This window comes from Lonchura striata, chromosome 5 (genome assembly GCF_046129695.1).
Source record: "Lonchura striata isolate bLonStr1 chromosome 5, bLonStr1.mat, whole genome shotgun sequence".
NCBI classification, from domain to species: Eukaryota; Metazoa; Chordata; class Aves; order Passeriformes; family Estrildidae; genus Lonchura; species Lonchura striata.
The window spans coordinates 7683001-7704416 of record NC_134607.1 but is presented as its reverse complement, the minus strand read 5'-3'; the positions used below and the strand labels follow the sequence as shown (position 1 = coordinate 7704416).

At 41.7% G+C, this 21416-nt stretch overlaps 1 protein-coding gene across 1 annotated transcript in view; it reads left to right on the top strand.

The window, feature by feature from the left end:
* The window catches only part of PDE3A (phosphodiesterase 3A), a 235047-nt gene that overhangs the window by 123306 nt on the left and 90325 nt on the right, over window positions 1-21416 (top strand). Inside the window, exon 2 of the mRNA XM_077783258.1 lies at window positions 21365-21415. Within this exon, the coding sequence (XP_077639384.1) occupies window positions 21365-21415 (51 nt within the window). The remainder of the gene's footprint in view (window positions 1-21364; window position 21416) is intronic.

The following is a 21416-nucleotide window of genomic DNA, read 5'->3' as shown; positions in this document are numbered from 1 at the left end:
GAATCACTGCATAGGCAAGGTGATTCTTGTTTTTTATTACTGGCATATCTTTTATTTTAAAGTTAACAGCTCTTCCCTTTCCAGTGTGTTAGAGGGATTCTTTTACACCCAGCTTTGTAACCTTGCTTGATGACACTGCAGTGATTCTTCAAAAGAGTGTGAGGTTTTGCTTCACGTTTTGGGGTTTTTTTTTTGAACTTCATACCTGTTTGAGGCCATGCCCACATTTTCTCCATGTCTTTGTTTTTATCTTAATAAATAATACAGAAATGCACTTGAGAGATAATACATAAATAGGCAGCAGTGTGTATCCACAATTTCTTAGGGTTGTCATTACCTCATCATGTGTGCATCTACATATAAAATATATCTTTCATCCACACACTGGAAAACCCTTGAAGAATTTCTTCATAAACAGTTCTGAGCAGGTTTTTTTTTTTTTTGCTAGAGTTAAACATTTAAAGAGCAAAGTCCCATGCGTGGTTCTCATGGGCCTATTTTTAGTTTCTCGTATGGGAAGAATGGCAAAAAATAGACCAGGACTGTGAGTTTGGATTTAGTGTGCAGGATGTTGATAGGTTAGGTTGACAGGAGTGTGTGTGTGTGTGTCTGGCACAGGAGTTCAGCATTGCACTCTGTACACTCATTAACAGGGCTCCCAGCAGAGCTGCTGTAGTTTCAGCACTCAAAACACTAATTTTAACATGCTGTAAAGTGCACTGTAGCTCTGAAGAGCTATTTTCAGCTTTGATTAGGGATTGCTGACCTGAAAGATCTGTATTTCTCCACTGAGAGGCTTTCTTGTATTCATAAATCTCTGGGTTTGGTTCTCCATCTCTCCCTTCCTTCAGAAGCTCTGGATGGGTGGGAAGCACAGATGTTTGCTGTGCTTATGCAGAGGATACATTTATAGCCTGCAAGTGCTAGTGCTGCACCTTGTAGATGGGCATCATTTTGAAGCAATTAAAATATTTAAAAGCATCAGGATTTTTGCTTGTTTGGTTATGGCTTTTGCTTTCTTATTCTGTCCTTGATGATTTTTAGGTGTTGTTTGGTACTTCGGGCTCAGTCTGGAAGGCTGGTATTTCAAAAGTGAAAAGTGCTTTTCTTCTCTGTATGTGTGACTCCAAGACAAGGAGCTCTTAGAGCAAACTGTATTTTTATGCACATTTTTTAAATCATGACTTGATGGTAATCAGGTAAGAGAAAGGAATATAGACATTTGATGTCCTTTCTCTTAAAAAAAAACCCCAAAACTAAGACTAAAACATTTAAACTTTGAAAATTTTAGCAAAATAACTCTTTTGGCTATTAAACTTTCCATGGAAATACCTGCCTCCTATTTTCCTAGTCACTTTCCATTGCAGCTGTTTCCTAGCTAAATAAAATGTCCTGCCTTGTGATTGACCTGCTAGCATTTAAAAAGGAAAAAGGAAAAAGGTATCTGACTAGGCATGGCTTGTCTTGTTTGAAACCTTTAAAAGGAGGGGGTAATACTGAAGCAAAGAGCATCCTATCCCCTGAGACAGACAGAAAGGAAAACAAAAGCCCCAAGTTACCCAAAGTGGAGCAAGAATTGAAAATGTTTCAAGAGTGTCCCCTCCCTGTTCTGTTTGACACTTACAGAATACCTGCACTTTCAAAAAACCTTTGAAAAATTGACTTGACTGGAAATGAACAATTAAAAGCTCTGGCCTTTGTTGTTCATCACTTATTGGGCAATTCCATGGCAGCTTTGTATGATTTTCTTGGCGTGGCTCTGAATTTGGTGTGCAAGACTGAATTGTTCAACATTCAGTTCACTTGCCATTAAATGAGCAAATTATTCCAGTAGCAAAAAGGGCAATTTTTGCTTGCCCTCATGTTTCCACCCATCTCTGTCATTCTCTGTTTAAGTGAAAGGGAATGAGGAGGAAAGGCAAACATTTCCCTGCCTCCAGGATTGCAGAGGGTTGGAAGAGATGCTCTGGTCACTCCAGTCACAGCTCCAGATTTGATGCTTTGCTGTTTTAGATGTGGCTGTAGTGGGAGTATATCTCTTCTTTATAATAGCACACAGATTTGAAAAGCCATTTTCCTACAACTAGCAGATACTCATTATAAACCAGACCAAAACCGCTGTAGAAAGCCAGGTTAGGGTGATAAACTGTGAGGGTGGGGTAGCAGTTTTTCTTTTAAAAGCTGACTTCATCAGACAGCTCTGTTTTGGCTTGGATGGAGGCTGCATCACATGTGTGGCATGGCTTTCTATTTGCATTTTATAAATGCACAGATTGCTCCAAGCAGGTTACAAAAACTGATGGCTGGCCTGCTAGAACTGTGGAGTTACTGCAAATAATGAGGTGTGGAACAAGAGTAGAGGGAATTCAGTCTTTCAGCAGTCTTCATCTAAGTATGTGTACCTAATTTCCCCTGTTCTCCTGAGTGTAAAAACAGCAGGAAGGTCCCAGAGCAGAACAAGAAGTTGGGAAACCAGGCTTTCCAGTGAGGAGATGAAATCACAGAGCTCCAAGTGTGGTGTTTCCCCTCGCCCCCCTCCTCTCTGCTCCTCCAGCCTGCATTTCTTGGCTCCCCTCGGCTCCGAGGCTGTTGGGGTGTGACGTAAATGATTCCCAGAGAGTGACCCCCGTGGCAAACCTGTAAAACATCATGCAGCACGAATAAGAAGTCTCTTATTAGGCCTGCAGGTGGCGAGATGCAGACATATGGCAGCAGGGATGTTTTGGAGGAAAGGCACGGCTTGACAGAGAACCCAATCTCCTGATAAAGGTTTATACTGGCGCTTTCCTGTGTTTATAATACCATATGCCAGGGCCATGGCCTCTCTTTTTCATCATATTGTTGTTTAAATTTTTCTCTAAACCTAATCAGACCTTAGGTTGAGGAGTCTGAAAAGCAGAAATTTGATAGCAATACAGGTTTTCCCTTAGAGTTCTTTGACAGGAGTTTGCAGCTGCCTGAGCTCAAATCTGCTTCATGTATAAATTGTCAGGGCTAATTGTTCCTGTTATGAAAAGAAAGTTTTATTTTTAAAAATATTCTTAAAATAGATTCAATATTGCCCACTTTTTTGGTTGGTTGGTTTTTCCTTTCCTCATGCAGATATTTAATCTTGTTGCCTGCTTGCTTTTTCACTGTGTTAGTTTAGTATTACAGGATAGTTGAAGCATGGCTGTTTTGAATGAGGGTTGCTATTTGTGTGTGTTTTCAAAACCTCTTTCCCCCCTCAGCCTCACAATCTCAATAATAGGCTTTTTTCAGGTCTAGGCATCTGGTCTCTGATTTAAGAGCTGCACAGTCATGCTGTTCCTCTATCAGTTATGTGACAACTGGTACTTTAAATAATCACCCTTGACCTTTTTATAGTCTTTCAGGCTGATTGATTGCTTAAAACATATTTACAGTGGTACCCAGAGAGGTTTTTTGTTCAAGTGTTACTGCTGATTTGGGGTTTTGTTATTTACAGGACAGCAGCCCTTAGGATTTCCCCTTGTGTATCTGGCCCCGTTGTTCTAGAAGCAGCATAGAACCAGGACAGAACTACACTTTCTTCTGCCCCAGAGAATTTTCAGTCAAATTGAGTTTTGGCTGGAGGAAAGTTCTACCTTGAACTGATTCAATACCACCTGGCCCCCATGTGTTATTCCAAATATAAGACTTTCCCTCACATTGGGAAATTAATGTTTTAAAATGCAGTGAGTTTTTCTGAGGTTTGGTGGGTTTTTTTTGTTTTGTTTTGTTTTGGTTTTTTTTGTTTGTTTGGTTTTTGTTTTGTTTTGGTTTTTAGCTGCATTCAGTAGCAAATCAATTTTTTGGCTGCTGAAAGTTGAGGTATTGGAGCTATACTGACTGTGTCCTCTTAGGGAAAAAAAAAATTCCTAGAAGTAGAGAAGTAGATAGTTACCCACTTTTCCAGGAGTTCGTTGGATAATGCACTTTGTGAGGTAAAAACTGAAAAGAAATTGTTATAGCATAGGAGAGATGCTAATGAACTTGAAAAATAAGAGCTAAAAAGAAGTCTGGGCTCTTCACTTTTTTCTTGAGTACTCAAGATAGAAATTAACCTTGTCTCATACCTCTTCCATAACTTGGGTTTTTTCTTCTGGTTTTGGCCAGAACCTGACAAAATTCATGAATTAACTCTACCCTGGTACAGCAAATCCTATGGGCCTTTTGTCTAAGTGAAGTTACTACTTCCTGTTGTTCCCACAGGGACTTGGGAACAATTAGAGGAGATGACTAAAGAAGATTTGAGCAGCTAAATTGGCCAATTCATCGCTGTCTCTTGCTTGTTTGCTAGATTTAGGGGTGGATTTTGCATCCCTTTGTAGAAGGCAGCAACTGACAGAACCAGAGGACACAGTCTCATGCTGCATCAAGAGAAATACAGGTTGGATATTAGGAAAAAGCTTTTTTATAGAAAGAGTGATAAAGTTCTGCAATGGGCTGCCCAGGGAGGTGGTGGAGTCACCATCCCTGGCTGTGTTTAACAAAGCCTGGATGTGGCACTGGGTGCCAGGGTTTAATTGAGGTGCTGGGGTTGGGTTGGACTTGATGATCTTGAAGGTCTCTTCCAACCTGGACATTGTGTGAATTTTGTGAATGAGTGTGGCCTTAAAAAAAAAAAAATCCCAAAACAACAAATAAAAGAAAGAGTGAACTTATCTGCCCACTGAGCAGTTAGGTGTATCACCTAGATAAAAGGGCGAGTTGTATGTCCTGTCCTGCAAGAGTGAAATTCCTCCCTGGTGTGGAATCCTGGACAGCAAAGCAAAAACAGCCATCTGTTTGCCACGTTTCTAGCACATTTCTGGTTTAGGTTCAATGTTTGGTTACCTGGTGATTGTATGAGCCTGGAGGGTATTCTTTCTTCTCCCTCTGCCCCCCATTCAGAAACAGGATTTATGAAATTGTTGGCCGAGCTGTAGCTTGCTGCACCCCCTGGGTTGTGGATCAGGCTCTGGCCTCATTCTGTCTCTGCTCTCTGATGGCCACATCCTGTTGGATCTCTTGGGCCTTCCAGTTTGGCTCTTGGAGGAGTTTCCTTGCTGCTCTGCCCCAGGGACACTTTTTGCTGGGCACATGAGCAATGGAGCTGGAGCTGCTCCTGTGCACCAGGATGTCTGCACTGCCCTGGGGTGATGCACACCTGAAAGCAGGGACACCAGGGACACCAGGCTCCAGTGCTGTGAGTTTTCCTAGAGCACAGCACTTGCAGGGCCATCTCCAGCTGGGTCTCAGGCTGCCTGGGAGCTGCTGCCAGCTTCTGCTCAGCCTCTCCTGGCTGCCTCTCCAGGTGTGCAGCTTCTGCATCCTGACTGTAGAAAGACTGACCAGCCTGTAAGTTCTGAAAATCTGGCCACTCATTGTGGCTCAAGAGCTGCCCAACAAGCAGATTCACAGCCCAGTGACCAGACTTGCTGGAAGCATTTCAGGAAATGCAACCTGAATGTCTTGAGAAACTCTGTGAGTGAAGTTAGACAACAGAAGAAAAGCTCATTTCAATCAGTAAACCCTTCACAACTTGAAACAATTGTGGTGGGGTTTTTCCCTGGGTTTTGGGGCTTTTATTTCCTTTCAGATTTTAATTTCAACACTCTGTAATAAAACAAAACTGAAATGCTATTGTCCTAGACATGGAAATATTGAAAAAGGATGTTCTAATGTCTGAAAAATATCCTCTTTCTTCCTTCAAGTACTTGTATCAAACCCAAAATCTTTAGCTGATTCAATTTGTGAGGCATTTGAGTTTTGAAGAAACCCAGGTTTAATTCTTCCAGTCAGGTCAACTGTTTGTGCTATTTGCTTATATGCAATTGCCCTTTGCATTCTGTAGACAAGGAATTAATCTGTATCTCTACAAGATACTTCATATTAAACAAAAATCACTTTTAAAATAAATAACCAGAAGGCTATTCCATTGAAGAAAAAAAAAAAACCAAAAAAACCAACAAAATTCTTGTATATTGGGATGTGAGGACATTTAATCTGTAGAATCCAAAGTGCAGTTTTAACTCATGCTCCTCAAATAAAGACTTGGCATGTATTTGGGCTGTAAGACAGTGGGAGGTTTTGTGCCATTTTGTGCTGTTGCAATAGGAGATATTTAGGCAGTGGATAAGCTCCTGGGTAAATTTTCACATGCTTTCTGACCTTCCTGATGCTGGCATTGCCTAGTCTTCTCGAGTAGAACTGAGATAATTTGGCCCTTGAGATAAAGGACAGATAAAGTTATTTTTAGCATTAGTTTGCTTTAGTTCTGGGATTTTGGTCTGTCCTGCCCATCACCCTGAGTGGAAGGATGCTTTACCCTTCAGCAGGTTTCCTACCAGTGCTGGGGCAGCAGGCCTCAGATCAGCCATGAATACTCAGTTTGCAGTCCTTGCATATAGTTTTTTTCTCCTCTTTGCAGTCCTAGTAGTTAAAAGCATTCTTTCTCTCTTAGAGAAAATGTGATTTATTTCTCTCTCTTTCTCTCTTTCTTTCCCTCCCCTTCCTCCCTCTCTTAATAATTTCGAAGATTTTTTTTTCTGTGATTCAGATTCCAGGAAGTGCAACTTCTAAGTAAATGAAATGCTGTGATGTAACACTTGAAATGCTGTAATTTTTACAGCAGCAGCAAATAAGCAGCTGTGTCTTCTGTAAGTTACAGTATGAGTATTTAGTGCTGCTGTCTATAGAGATTCCAAATGTTTTGAGCTTATCAGTAGATATTGGTATGGACACTGCCTGTATTTCCATACACTTTTTTCTCCATCCTCTGTATTTAACACTGTGGAAAATGTTGGGAGCATTATGCATATGGAGGCTGGACACCTCTTTTTAGTCATAGGGCCAGCAAAAAGTGGCATTACAAGGAGCTGGGAACGCTTTTTCCGCTCTGTGATCATGTCCTCTTCGATGTCACACTCCAGACTGGCACTGAGAAGTCTCCACTGGGAATATTCACATTTGTGTGGCTCCTTGGTGAGAACCAACCACGTAAGCAGCTCCTTGATCCACCTTGGACTTCCTGAATTTCTCTTAAAGCATTGCAGGTGTTTTTACCATGAGCTGTCTTTCCCTGAAAATAAATGAAAATTCTGGTTGCACTGTGAGTGGTGGGGGGAACAGGGCAGACGTGTGGTAGGAAAAGTCTAAGGAAAATTATTTAGGTTATATACAGTTTTATTTATATTCTATATTTAGGTAAGAGAAGGGAAGTTTTTTGGTTTGTTTTTTTTTTTTTTTTTCTTCATCTTCTGTAGTTCTTCCAAGCTCATAAAGCATCTGTCAGCCTCTGTCACCTTGGCCTGAACCAAAGTTGTTGGTGTCCCTGCTTCTCCTTCAAGGAGTCTTTGTCCTGATAAAGGGACCCATTGAGAGGACCCAAGGCGTGCAGGCACTCAATATTCAGAATGCAACTGCTTATCTCCTGGAAGCATGCTTGTGGAAGATGGGTCTTTATACTGATAAAATGGGTAAACTGCAATTATCTGTGATTTTTCTTTCTGAAAAAAAGGAATTGCATGGGAAGTTTGAAAGTGGAAGAGAAGAAAATGGAGGTGAACACTGTCATGTCAGAGATTCTTCATGTACCTCAGTAAATCAGAGGGTTTTGTGAGAATGCTTTCTCTGCTGGCATTTTGGTTCTTTATCTCTTCCTTTCCCTTTTCATCTCAGCATTCATGGGCAGAGCTGGAGTGGACTCCATGTCTCAAAAGGTTCAGCCCAGGTCTGGGGCACAGCTGTAAAGTTTTTCACTTTGCTCAAGTCACCTTCTCTAGCTGAAGTCCTTCTAACTGAGGAAAGAAGATTGCAAAATACCTGAGTTCTGCCCAGAAACAGGGGATAAATGTTAATTTTTTATCCGGTGATCCTTTAGTATCCTTTATCCTTTCTATCTTTCCTGTTTCACTTTCTTGAAAAGGAAAGTTGTTGGTATGTGAAGCCTATTCTCCTTCTCGTACTTAGTGGGCTGAAACAGTTCATTTTCAGAAAGAGTGATAAGATCTCCTGGCAGCCAAAAATAAGAATAACTCTTTTCCCTGGTCTATACTTTTGACTCCCCCCCCAAAAAAGAACTTGCATATAAATAGTTGATCAAAACAAAGCCTATGGTCTGATCCCATGAACTGAAGATATTTCGTTTCTATTCCCAGTTTTGCAGTACTGTGCTGGGTAAATACCTCAATTCTCCATCTGTGAAATGGAGATTTATTTTTTTTCCTCAGGAAGGTTCTGTCTGAGTTAACAAGTTTGTATGATGGCCTGGAAATGCTTTAGAAGTGGAGAAGCTACTAAAATTTCTCTGATTTGCAGCTGACAGAGGAAGGGACTCTAAGCCACCTTACAAAACTCAGACTGTGTTTAACCACAGCTCCTGGAAGACCAGGCTGGTTCCCAGGCACAGGAGGAAAAACAAAGGACAACCTCCAGGCCATGCTGAATTGATGGAAATGATGTTAGCATGAGGGGCTCAGGATTGAATCTGTAATCAATACAGATCTGGAGAGCTCCTTTTTCACAGTCAGAAAACTAGGTCTGCAGAGCCACTTAATCCTGAGCAGAGTTGCCCCCCCCCTTTTTTTTTTTTTTTTTTTTTTTTTGTTGTTGTTGTTGTTTTTGTTCATTTGTTTGTTTTGGTAGTTAGAAATATAAATACCTTTCCATGTGGACCCTCCTGGTTAGGGTAAAGTGATATATTTCTAGTAAAATAAAACTTCTGCTGAAACAAAAGAGCATCCTTGCACAAAGTGAACATAAGAAGATGAAAGAAAAGGTATTTGGGGCACAGGAAAAAGGAATTTAAATTACTTTCTCAGCAACAAAATGGAGTGAAGACATTGTAATGAAATTAAAAGAATAAAAAGCTCATATTTCTCAGGCATTGTTGAGCAGCTTGTCAATAAGAAGATGAAACACTGCTTTTATTGATGAAGTTTGCATTAAAAGTATATCTCAGCAGCATGCAAAGCTACATCATTCAAGGAATAAAATTCCTTGAACAAAATAAGGACCAATGGTGGAGCAGTAAGTAATTGCACGTATAAAAGAAAACAAATTTTAAAAATTTCTATTTCAAATAGATGGTCTTTTTTGACATGCAACTTATTCTTCTCTTTACTTTGCCACAGAAATGGTACTTAATTTTGTTGAAGCCTGTTTTATTGAATGGCAAATTAGTCCAAATACATTTCAATATGAGATATTCTTCCAGCAAAGAGCATTTCAGCAGTTTTCACATGATTCAGTTTAAGTGAACCAAAGTGGGGGATTGAAACAGAGGCTCAGCTGCATGTCTCTGCTTTGGGGCCAGTCCTTCCAGAAAGGGCTCCTTTCCCCTCTATGCTGCTCTGCCTTTCTCCTTCTCACTCTGAAATGCCTCCTGGTACATCCATGTACACCATGACCCCCCCAAATATTGCATATTCTGTGCATCCTTTACATCATAGTGGAGACTGCATCTTTGGTGGGCTCTGCTTTTGCTGTGATCAGTGCTGTGACACTTTGGAAATGTGCTGGAAATAGGACTTGGGTGAGCACATGGAATGAAATGTTGGCAGACAGTGTTGCAGGGGGATGTATTTTATGATATCCCTCTAAGAAAACATATATGGTTTTTATTAAAAAATAAAATCTGGGAAGAAAAGCTTATTAAGAGTCAGGCTGGTTTGAAAGGCAGTATTTCAAATAATGGAAAAACCTATCTTTACTCTGACTTCTAAAAACCTCCACTGCAATCTCTCCTGAAGGTGCCTGAGAGTTCCCCTGGTACAGCACAAGCCCAGTATTCATCCTGCTGCCTTTTGCCTGTTTATGCCCAGCATCTCTGCCATCCAGATGGGGAAAAGCACATGTGACAGCATGTGTGTGTGATTTGGAGCAGCAGATGGGTGAGAATGACAAACTGTTGCCTGAGTAGGCACCTACCTAGAGATGACTCAAGAGTCCTGCCTCTGTGTGTTGCTGTGCTCTTCCTGCTCTCCCTTATGGGCTCCTGCATCCTGACCCCACAGGGATCCCGGTGCAGGCACCCAGATTTCTGTGCTGGTGTCTGTTTGTGATGTGCCTTGTGTCTATAAGAAAGCACAGAGCGTGTTAAAAATCATGTAGGGTGAAAAGCAAGGTGGGATTGACTTGATATTGATATTGTAGTAAGGGAAGATCTCCCTTCAGTGTCTTTTTAATTCCTCAAGTGGGGCTGTCACCCGGAATTTTGTGCCCTGAGTTGCCTTGACCTATTCTGATCTTGCTCTGAACATGTCCTGCAGAAGGAGAAGGGTGATGGGAACTGAAGTGCACTGAGACAGGAGAGGCTGGTGTTTCTGCCTTGCTCCTACAGCTTTGGATATTGCCCCTGCTCAGGTGTGATGGGATCAGCTGGCACAGGCTGTGCCCGACACCATGACCCAAGGAAATTGGTGCCAATTCCAGCAGTGGGGAAATTTATGGCCCAGATATGTTTTTGCATGCATTTCAACTAGACTGTCACTTAAAATTGTAGGGTGGGAGAACTTAAAATGTGTGTATTTCCTTGAGCTAGGCCCTTTAGGGTCAGCAGGGTCACAAATGCTGTGGCTGCGCACACACATGGACTTGCCAGGCTGGGAATGCACTTAGCACAAGGTTTGGTGTCTGACTCATGGCATTGGTTTAAAATCCACAAACTCTGCACTTCCTCTGTGTGTTAGTCCTGACAGCTCTGCTGCAAGGCCAGACTTGGGGTATCAAAAGCAAAGCCCTGCTCTGCCCGTGCTCTGAGCTCTGCTCATTCCATAGGGCCAGCAGAGCACCAAGGCTTTGGTGCCTGTGGTCCCATAAATGTGAGGTAGGTAATAGAATCCCTCTGCTATCTGGCTGAAACACATATTCTGTGGCCAGGAATCTGCATGTAAATGTCAGTGGGAAATTCTCATTGTGAATTTTCTGTGTGGCAGTTGGCTTTTTCTTCCTCATTTTAAATCATACAGCTGCAAGGATGAGTAAAAAAAAATCCCTGATTTGCTTCTGGAGAGGGATCTGAGCCCCATGTGAGCTCCCTGCTGAGGGCAGTTGGGAGGAGATGGGAGAACTGGGCTGCTTGGGGATGGAGTGGGTGAAATGTGTCGTGCTGGAAGATCACTGAACTGATTTAATTAGTTCCGTTTCAGAGGATCCATTTCTGCTCAGGTCACTGCTGCATTCATCTATTTGCTTTTTTCCCCCCTCTTAGCAATAGATAAATACAGGGTGATAATTAATTTGGCAGGTTGATTGAGATTGGGTGGCAGAGAGGGGAGTTTTCCTGGGTGAGTGCTGAAGCATCGCTGGTTGAGCTAAAAGTGAATAGTCTGAAATAGAAAGTAGTTAGTATAAAATCCCCCCCAAGGGTGTGTTTAAACTGAATGTACTTTGAGTTTTGACATTGAGGTTTTTTAGTAAGCTACCAGACTCTACAGTGTAATTTTAGGACATTTGCTAGCTGGGATCTAGCTGTTGAAATATCCGTGCTGTTCATCTGCTTTGGTGAAGCCTCAGAACCAGGAAAATGGGGTGTTAATGAAAGAAGGGGCTCATTTGTGTGGGTGACAGGCTGAAACAAGCCTTGGCTTGTTTATTTTTCTTTTCCAGGCCAGTCCTGGAAGCTGAGGCTTCACCTGCCCAGACTCAGGCTGCTCTTAGCGTGGGAGAAGGTTGTGGGGGTCAGTCTGCTTTGTGGGAGGCCAAATTCTCCTTATCTTAAAATTTTCATTATTTCATCACAGTTATCCCTTAATGCTACCACTAAAGTTAATGTGTTTCAGTAAAAGGAGCTGCTGGAACTCTGTTACATTACTGACTTTCTGCCTCGCAGTATTTTGGCCTCACCAGTGACCATGTAGTCACCATGTTTTGTGTAATGTCCACCAGATGGACATTAAGTTGCCATATTACCATAAGCAAAGTTTGGGTTTTTTTTTTCCTTTTCAGGAAGTGCTCATGGTATCACAAGAGATCTGGTTTGGTCAGGCTGCTGGATTCTGCTGATTACAGAATTCCCAGTTTTGGTGGACAGTGGCACTGCCACCTTTGAGATCTCTGACCAAACACTTGGAGTTAGGATATTTTCCTCTGTTTCTACCTCCTTTGTGAGTGTCTCTGCTGTGCTGAGAGGTTTTAGCTGGCAGCTGTGACAAAATGCCATCCTGTGTGCACAGGGAAGTACAGAGGTGACACCAACAAGTCACACATGTCCCTGTCCCTGCTGTAGTGGCTCACTTTCCTTGCACGTGAACCACTTCCAAAGGTTAAATGTCTGGTGAAACCTCCATGCTTACTCAGCCCTAAGGGCTTTTTTCCTGCTGACACTGCCAGTAAGGATGTCAGTTTGATGATGGTTTGGGTTTTTTTTTTTTTTTTCCTGTGAGGTAGACACTTATCCACTGGGAATCAAATTGGAAAATTCCCATTTTTATGCAGGCTATCAGAGAATGGTCAGTTATTTGATGAATGCCCTTGCTAAACTCATTGGGTTAATTTGCCTTCCATATAAGCTATGTGTGCATATTGAGGATGATCCACCTGAAATCAGAGCTTGATTGAAAAATCCCTGAAAACATTTACCTGCTTTTCCAGAGGGTTTTTAATTGCTGTGCAAAAAGACATTTCTTTGGGAGCAGGGACCCTTCTGTGCACTGGTTGCTAGCTTAAAAGGGCACACACACAAACCTCACCTTGGAGGTTTGTGTTAGCAACACCAAGTGCAGATGAAACCTACGTGACGCCAGGATCTCTGAAAAGATGGAAAGTGAGAGAAAAGCTGTGCACTAAAGAGAGAACAGAATTGGGAATATACATTTCAGAGCAGATTGTTTTATACAATTCCTTAGACTATTTAACAAAAGAAAAAAATATTTTAAATACCTCAACATGATTTCAGACTTTTCTAACTCTGCTGCAGTAGTTGTCTAATTATCAAGCTTGTGCCAGGCTTGGTATTGTGAATGGGATTCTTAATGTACAGTGAGTGATTCCCAATGGGGAAAAAAAAGTAAATAAGCTTTCTGACTTTGTTAGAAACTTAATTGCACCAGAATGGACTTGACTGGGTAGCTGTGAGATTCAGGAATTTCATGTGTTTGCTGTGAATCACAAGATTTAAATAGCAATTCTTCTCCTTTTTATCAATATACTTTAGTTCTTTTGTTAACCTGCTGTTATGTTCAGCACTCTTGATGTTGCTGTGTTGCCCTGGCATTCCCATATTGAGGAATCTTCTTCTCTAAGGGACTGTTGGTGAATTATGTCTGTGGCTAAGGTGGGAGGTATCAGAGTAGCTGTGCCCACAGTTTTTATCTCGCCACTATAGACATTTTTCTCTAAGGCTTTGATCTTCACGCCTATGCTCAGAATGGGAAAATGGGAAAATTTTTAATACATGCAACATATGAACACTTTTACTTGTGAATTACTAGTCCACCAGATCAATATGCCTATTATTCATTTACTAGATCAGTTCAAGGGGATAAGAAATCTGTTTATGATCAGTTTAATTGTTTTACACAGTTATTCTGAAATTAAATATCCAGATTAAGATCATTAATTTAGGAAGCCTTTGTTAAAAAATCTGCAATACATCTGCAAGTAACTCTTTGTGTGGAATCCATCATTGAGGATGACTGAAGAATAAGATTTCCAAAAAACAAAATATAAAAGGGGCAAAAATCACTACCACCTCCTCCCTTCCACCCCCCACTCCCCTCAAAATCAGGTCTTTTCTCTATTTTACTACAGCTCTGCCTCCCAAACCTGTTGTTTAAAATCCTCCTTGATGTGTGAAGGATTAATAGGGACCTGAGAAATTCAGTGGTAGGAGTGAGAATAATAGAAACACGCATGGATTTGTTTTGCTGCTGTCATCTGTTTAAGTAGTTGTGACAAACATTTGTATAAAACCAGATACAGGGTGTGGAGGTGGATATTCCTGTGCCTTTTCTTTTTCCCACCTACGTTTGGTTTTTGTTGTTTTTTTTTTTTTTAACTTCCCAGCAGCTCCACATTCTCTGAAATGAAACCTGCTCATTTTCAGGGTGCTGAGGATCAAGGGGCACAGCATCTGCCCTGAGCCCACTGCTGCCAGCTTGCTGTGTCACACATCTCTGTATCCTTCACCCACCCCATCAGGAAGCCAGGATCCCTGCATCCTTCTTCCCTGAAGAAGTCAGCTGCAGCTTATTGTCTGGAAATAAAAAGGTGGTTTGCTGCCATGAGAACCTCCTCCAAACTGCAGCCTCTTGCTGTGGTTCCCAGTGCCACGGATGAGCTCATTCCCCTGGAGCGGCATCCCTGGTGAAGTCTCGGGGCAGTTTGCTCGCCGTGCCTTTGGGGCACTCACTGCTGCTGCCTTTTGGGGTGGCCCCTGTGCTGCTGTGTCCCCTCAGCCTCACTTCTCCAAGGCCTTGCTTTCTCCAGTCCCTGCTGCCATGGTGGCTCGTGGTCCTGCTGTCTCAGCAGTGTCTGCCTGACCCAGAGTGCTCCGTGCAGCTCTGGCTGTGCTCTGGCTCCTTGCTTGCCCTCCCAGCCGGGTTCTCCTCCCAGCAGCTCCCCCCAGGACTTGCAGCTTCCCCAGGGCAGCAGCTTCAGAGGGCTTAACTCCATCCCCACTTGGGTCTCAGCCTGCAGAGAAGACATTCACTGCAGCTCCTCTTCAGACCCATCCTTGTACCCATTGTTGGCCCTGCCTCCAGTTCAAAGCAATACCAAATTCCAAGTTCCATTTCTGCCTCTGCTGTGGTTTTAAAAGCTTATCTCTGCTTCTAGCTGTTGTCCAGCAGACCAGAAACCTTTGAAACTATGTCTTTGATTAGGAAGAAACTGAATGGCTCTTAAATGCCCACCCCTAGTTGATTACTTTGGTTGGTTTGTTGTGATTAATTATTTTGTTTGGAGTTTTTGTTGGTTTGTATTTTGTTTTTTGGTTTTTTTTTTTTTACAAGTCTTGGAACTGAGGCTGGTGTTGGTGATTTGTCGGGCTAGAAGCTGTTTGGAGCATTTGGGTGGAGAGTTTCCTCTCACAGTGGCTGTGGTGACGCGAGCATGCAGCTCACACATCTGGCTGAACAGCACAGCTCTGATATCTTATGCGTTGTGCTGACCCTGGGAGCTGGCCAGGGGCTGTGGAAAAGGGATTGTTTTTCCAGATACTGGAGGACTTTGCTGTCTGTGTGTCGTGGCCTGCACGTGCCTGTGTGTGATCACTCTCACCACACAGCAAGGAAGGCATCTCTGACACCTGGGGTGCCTCAGGGCAAGGTGCAGTTCTGCCATTTGGTGGAGAAGGTGGTCAGAGCAGCCAGTTGCTCCCATGTTAAGTGATCAGGATCTGGCAGTGGTCAATCTCAGCAGTTCCAGCCTGCTTAGCTACTCCTGCTGATGGTGTCCACACCAAAATTCCCTCCCTAAATCAATCGAGTCACTAAATCATCTCATTTATCTTGATTACCATGAAAATGCAGGGAACAGTCTATTGGATAGAAGGAATCCTACTCAAAATACCATGTGCAAAAACACCCTGTTAGCTTCTGTGTGACCTGACTCCTGCATGTTTGTAAAAATAAATGTTTCCTCTAATATGTAATCAAGGAAATAATTTGTGCCTTTTTTTTTTTTTTTTTTTTTTTTTTTTGAGTTACCAAAAAAAGAACTTATCGGGAACATTTTGTGCCTACATGCTGGTAACAAACAGTTTCTTATTACCAGTGGAAATATGATCCTGACTGGAGCATGGCTAATACCCATTCAGCCAGAGAATATGGATCATACTGTGCCCCATTCAGCACAAGCTGTAAGGAGGCAGTGTCAAAGAGCCCAACAGTGAGACAGTGTTTCACATCCTCAACATGCCCATTCAACTAAATCTCTCCCAAAGAGGGAAGATGTTATGCTTATGTTTAAATAGAAGCTCTGCTATTTTGGTGAAGGTTGAAAGCAGGTGCCAGCCTGATTGGGTGCTCCTATCTTGGGTGCTCTTCTGGATGCTGATTCCCAAATAGAAACAACTCTTAAAGCTGCTGGTTACCACCCAGCCAAAACTTCTCGTAATCTCATTGCTAATTCATTTTTACCACTACTAAATGTACTAAATCCTTGCAGGAGTGGCAAAAAAAGGCATTTTTGCAGGTTCTCAGCTGTTTGGGAGAGCTCAGGCTGCCCTGTTCATGTATCACAGCCAGTTCAGTGGGAAATGTTGGATGCAAGTGTTTGGCTCCCAATCCCAGATGGAGCAGAGGAGCAATTTCTCTCACATTCCTGTTCTTTGCCTTGTGTTCACCTTCCCCTAGAAAAAGCAGGAGTCTTTTATGTTCACTATAATGGGAATTTAGCCACAGTCTAAATCTTCAAAGTGCAAGGAATGGGGCAAGGTTTTCTCACGTGCATTTGGACTATGTGGTCTTGTTTCAGTCTTCTTGAATCCCATTTGTTGTCTTTGGTGACTACTGGCTGATTTAACTCACTTTTGTCATCACCATCTGGTTGTTTTTAGACCAGTAAAAGTGTTGTGTATGTCTAAATATGTGTCAAAATAAAATTCCTGAATAGAATTAGAATAGACTTTGAATGGATTTGAAGGGTCTTATTAAACACTAAATGTAATTGATTCATTAGTCCCCTTTAATAGTTACAAGGAAAGGATCTGCTCTTTCCCTCTAATGAAACTGTGCTGAGTTTAAACAATGCTTTAATAACTCCATATGGTTTCAAAATGCTGTTGCATTCTGCTGCTGAGGATTCTCTTCCCTTTCAAAGAATATACATGGAACTGCTTGTATTTTAAATATTGGGGTTTTTTCCTGACTTGTGCCCAATTGGGGAGGTCCTTATAATAAGATTATGCCTTTTCTATTACTCTGACTCATTTTTGAGTCAGAGGGGGTTGGTTTTTTCTGGTTGGCTTTGTTGGAGGTTTTTTATCTCCTTTTTTTTTTTTCCAGTCATTGCATAGTTAGCAGTATTGCTGTTTCCAGAGTGACAAAATTAAACCCCTCAGTCCAGAAGAGATGGTATAAGGGAAAAGCAGAACTTCTAAACAGCTGAAAAGGTTTAAATTGTCATACTTTATTTTCTGCCTTTTTATTTACTTAGATCTTCTACAATATGTGTGGGTCACATTTTTCTGCAGTTCTCTAATACTAAGGAGGCTAAGAATTATCGTTTATGAATTTTAATGAAAGTTGAGATCCTTATGTAATCATTTGCTGGGGCTTTAATTAAATAACCATATAGGAGAAGCACTGCTTTTAGAGAGGCGAGGGCTGAAGAGGCTAATTTTTAAATAGCTCTGTTCTACTTCAATATGGGTACCTCATAAATCTGATGTAATGTAGACAGCCCTTTATACCATTCCCTACTCCTTTGAAGGCATTGCTACATTAGTGAACATGAGTTTTAAGACCACAAGCCGAGAAACTTCATGGTGGTTATAGCAAAACCCCTGAAATTTAGAGCACAGGCCCCCACCCTCCATCTCCAAGAGGAGATGACCCCTTTCACTTTTCTTCTGTATGTGACTGGGATTTTGGTGTTGGGGGTCTTTTCCACTCCTGCTTCCTCTTGCCCTGACAGTCACACTCAGCTGGAATGGGGGAGTGTTTTCCCTGGAGACCTGTAAGTCAGTTTTTAGGGTAGAACCAACCAGTTGCTTTTAGCCAAGGCCATGTTTTGGGATTTTTTTGTGCATTCCTGAACATGAAAGAGTAATTCTTGTTGCTAAAAGCTGCTTTCATCTGTGAGTGTTAAAACTGCCAGAGATGGGTTCCCAGGATAGATGAAATGTAAAGTAGCTCCTTTTCTTCTAAGAGAGACTGCATGCATATAAGCTGTGTGGGAGTTTGATTTCAGTTTTACCCCTTCTTTTTTGCTGCTGATACACATAGCCTTAGTTGCCTGGTCAGTAAGAATAATAAATTTGGTGGTCTGAGGCTGTTTATCATCACTCTGGACCAAATTGATTCCAGAGAACTTTCAGAGGAGGTAGTAGGGTCTGGAGTAAACCTATCTTTTAGTGATGAATATAAATCCCCTTACTTCCAAATTCATTTTTATGTCAGTATCTCTGTTTGCATGCATGCACCAGTTAAGCAGTATATTATTTTCTTTTTCCATGATTTCAGAAGGTTGACTCACTCAAGTGGATTTATGCACATGCTTTGTTTTCTCTGATTGTAGTTGGTTTGTTGTTTGGTTTGGGGTGTTTTTTGTTTATTTTTGGGCTTTGTTTTTGCTTTTAATTCTGTTTTCTTAATTTTTTAAATTTTATTCATCTTGTGGAAATAATGATTTCTACCTAGCCCCATAGTTCAGGCATTCTTTCGTCCTTTTCTGGGTATCATGCTCCAGCACCTACTGTTTGTCCATGAAAAGAAAATCAGGTTCAGAAGCAACTGAGCAGAGTATGGCTTGTTGTCACACTGAGGCAGTCGTCCCTCTGTAAAATGCTGGCCTGGCAGAGATTTTGTCATAACTCTGGGGTTTTCTTCTTTCTGAGGCATTTTTGTGTGGTATCCTTTTCATTTCATTTTTCATTCCTTTGCTCCTGTGTTAATAGGAACCACCATATGCTAAGAACATTAAAGCATGAGGTGATCGTGGCTTTTTAGATAACAAGGGAGAAATACATTTTAAAGCCAAATAAGATTTTTTTATAACAGTAGGAAAAGTTTGGTTTCATAGGTCATGGATTAGATATAATGCTTGAGAACAACCTCACTGTTTGAGCTGGGGACAGCCACAGCCCTTGTCACTCAGCAGAACATCCAGGCACAGGGAGAGAGAACAGTGGTGTGGGCATTGCTTTCTGCTGCAAAAATACAAACGTGACTGATTCCACCAATGTAGAGAAATTAAATTGGACAAGGGCTGTGTAAACTGCTACAAGGAGTTTACTCATAATATGGTGACAAAATAAGGAAGGGCTCTCTCTGTTGGTTCTAATGAATTTGTGACTGCTTCACTGGTGACTTGGCTTCTCTTCTGTGAGTGATGTTGGTAGTTAGACACTGGTAAATGGAGCAAGGATGAATTGTTACAGTCTTTGGACTCACTTTTCACTGTAGCCTTGGCTGCTGCTGAAACATCCAGTCTGTGCAGCCCCTCAGGATGGCCCAGTCATGGTGGAGGGACAGGATTAGGGATGGGGAAACAAAAGCTACCTGCAAGCTGGGCAGGAGGAGGAGTGGTGGAGCAGGGCAGGAGTTGGCTGTGGGACTGAAAATTCACTGAGGAGATGTGAAGCACCAGGCAAGAATAGGGATCAGGATGGGCAGACGATGCCTAGAGGTGAATGAATGTTTAAGAGGACTTGATTTAAGTGTGAGGGCTAGTGGTGATCACCCTGGCAGCTTTCCTGGGACTGGCTGCACTGGGAGCATCCCTACATATGGGAACAGTGATTCCAGGCCAGACTTGTGAGTGCACCTCTCATTTTTGGTGGCAGTAAGAAATCAACCTTTCACTTTTCAGTGAGCTATTGTGAGAAATTATATTTACTTTGAAAAAGTTTAAAAAGGTTTATTAAAACTTTGTCAAAAATTACAACAGAAGACTGAATAGAGAGAATAAACCCAGTTCTGGGAGCAAAGGATTTTCTCTACTATTAAAGGATTTTGTTATCTACACAATGGATGTTCTGCTTTTTAACTCTTTGGCCTCTCTTACAGTTTTGTCTATTGACTCTTTCTTTGCTGTCTAGTGGTGGTGATTACTTTCCATGACCTTGATTGGAGGTCAGGTGTTGCTGTAGTAATGAGCTGACTTTCTTAAATGCCCCAGCCATCTCCTGAGAACAATGTAAATTTATAAAACTTCTCTTAGTATACACATAACATTTGTTCTTTAATTGTGAGAGCCGACTATTTCATTGCTCATTTATTAGACTATGAGTTCAGTGAGAGCAGGGGCATGAAAAACCTGGCAGGGGAAACGATTTTATTCTACCCTTGGGCTTGAAGGTGTGGTGTGTTGCTGCCAAGTGTCTGTAGAGCCTGAACCACAGTGGCCACAGCCAGGCTGTAACTTTAATCCTTCTTTCTTCACTGTGAGGCTTCCTTTTTGTGCTAATCCACTGATAGGAACATGGAGGTAAAGATATCACCCTGAGAACCACCAGTGGTCAGACTCAGGCTAAATTAATTTTCTTTTTAGCCAAGAGAATTAAGAATGCAGGAGTTACTTCCTCCCAAGGCACAGGGGCTAAGAAGTAAAACTGAAGAGGGCTTTTTGCTCCACAGGGGAAAGACAGGTAGGAGGGCTCTGGCAGAGGCTCTTTGAAGCACATAACCTTTGCTAGGTGCATCTCTTGGTAGTTTTTGCACACCAGTTATTTATTAAAAAAAAAAATTAAAGCTGTGCTCCATGCAGTAATTGAGAACAAACAAGGAAACCCAGGAGAGCCAGTGTTTCCACCAAGAGTACATGGAAAATAGGAAAAATTGCAGTAAAATGAGGGGGCCAGTCACAAGGCTGTATCAGGTAAAAAAGTGATGTGACATTTCTGTTTCTGATTTTTGATGCCTTTCTGCATATGTGGTTTGTTTCCAGTTATAGAGGTAGATGGCTGTAAATAATAACTTAAAAAGAAGGAGCCCTTGGGAAAGAAAAGGATAAGTAGGAACAGTTAATGAAGAAGATAAAAAAAACCTCATCATGGGAGATGCATGTGGTTTTCCTGATTCTGCAAAGTATTTTTAATCTCTTGTCCTGGAATGAGTGTTTTGCAAGCATGTTCTGCAATAAGTGTGGGTTGTAAATCTCCTTGCCTACTCTAAACTGGGAGAAGGCATTTCCTTTGGGAAAGAATGTTGGGAAAAACGAGCAGGAAAATGTTCATGACTGTAAGTCGGTGCGTGCCACGCTAACCCTCCTATCTTTCATTCACATATTTTTTGTATTTGAATTAAGCAATGTTTCTGTGCATAGGAGCAAACAATGCCCAGAAGAAATCCCTGAGTAGATGTATGAAAAACCCCATGATTCAACGTTGAAACAGATTTAAAGCTGTTGCTACTTATCATGGCTGATATAAAATGTACATTGCTGATTAATGAAATGGTTTTGGTAATCTCCTTGTTGATATATCAACTGTCCTTTTGCCAGATCAGCATCAAACATTTGGCTAAAGCTGAATCTATAGCAGTGGGAATTTCATTGGCACGAGCAGAGTTGTGATGCCAGATGTGTTTGGGTTCTGAATGTAAAGGTACAATATTACATGGCTTTATTATGAAGCTGAACGCTGTGTGAGATAAATCATAAAAGCAAACCTGTTTATTTCCAAGAAAAATGTGTAATGGATATAAAAGCATGAGTGTTTCCATTTAAACTAATGAGTGCAATTTATCACTTAGCTCTGCTTTTCTTTGTTTTGCAGCTCATGGGGCATTCTGAATGGGATCACAAACGAGGACCCAGAGGCTCACAGG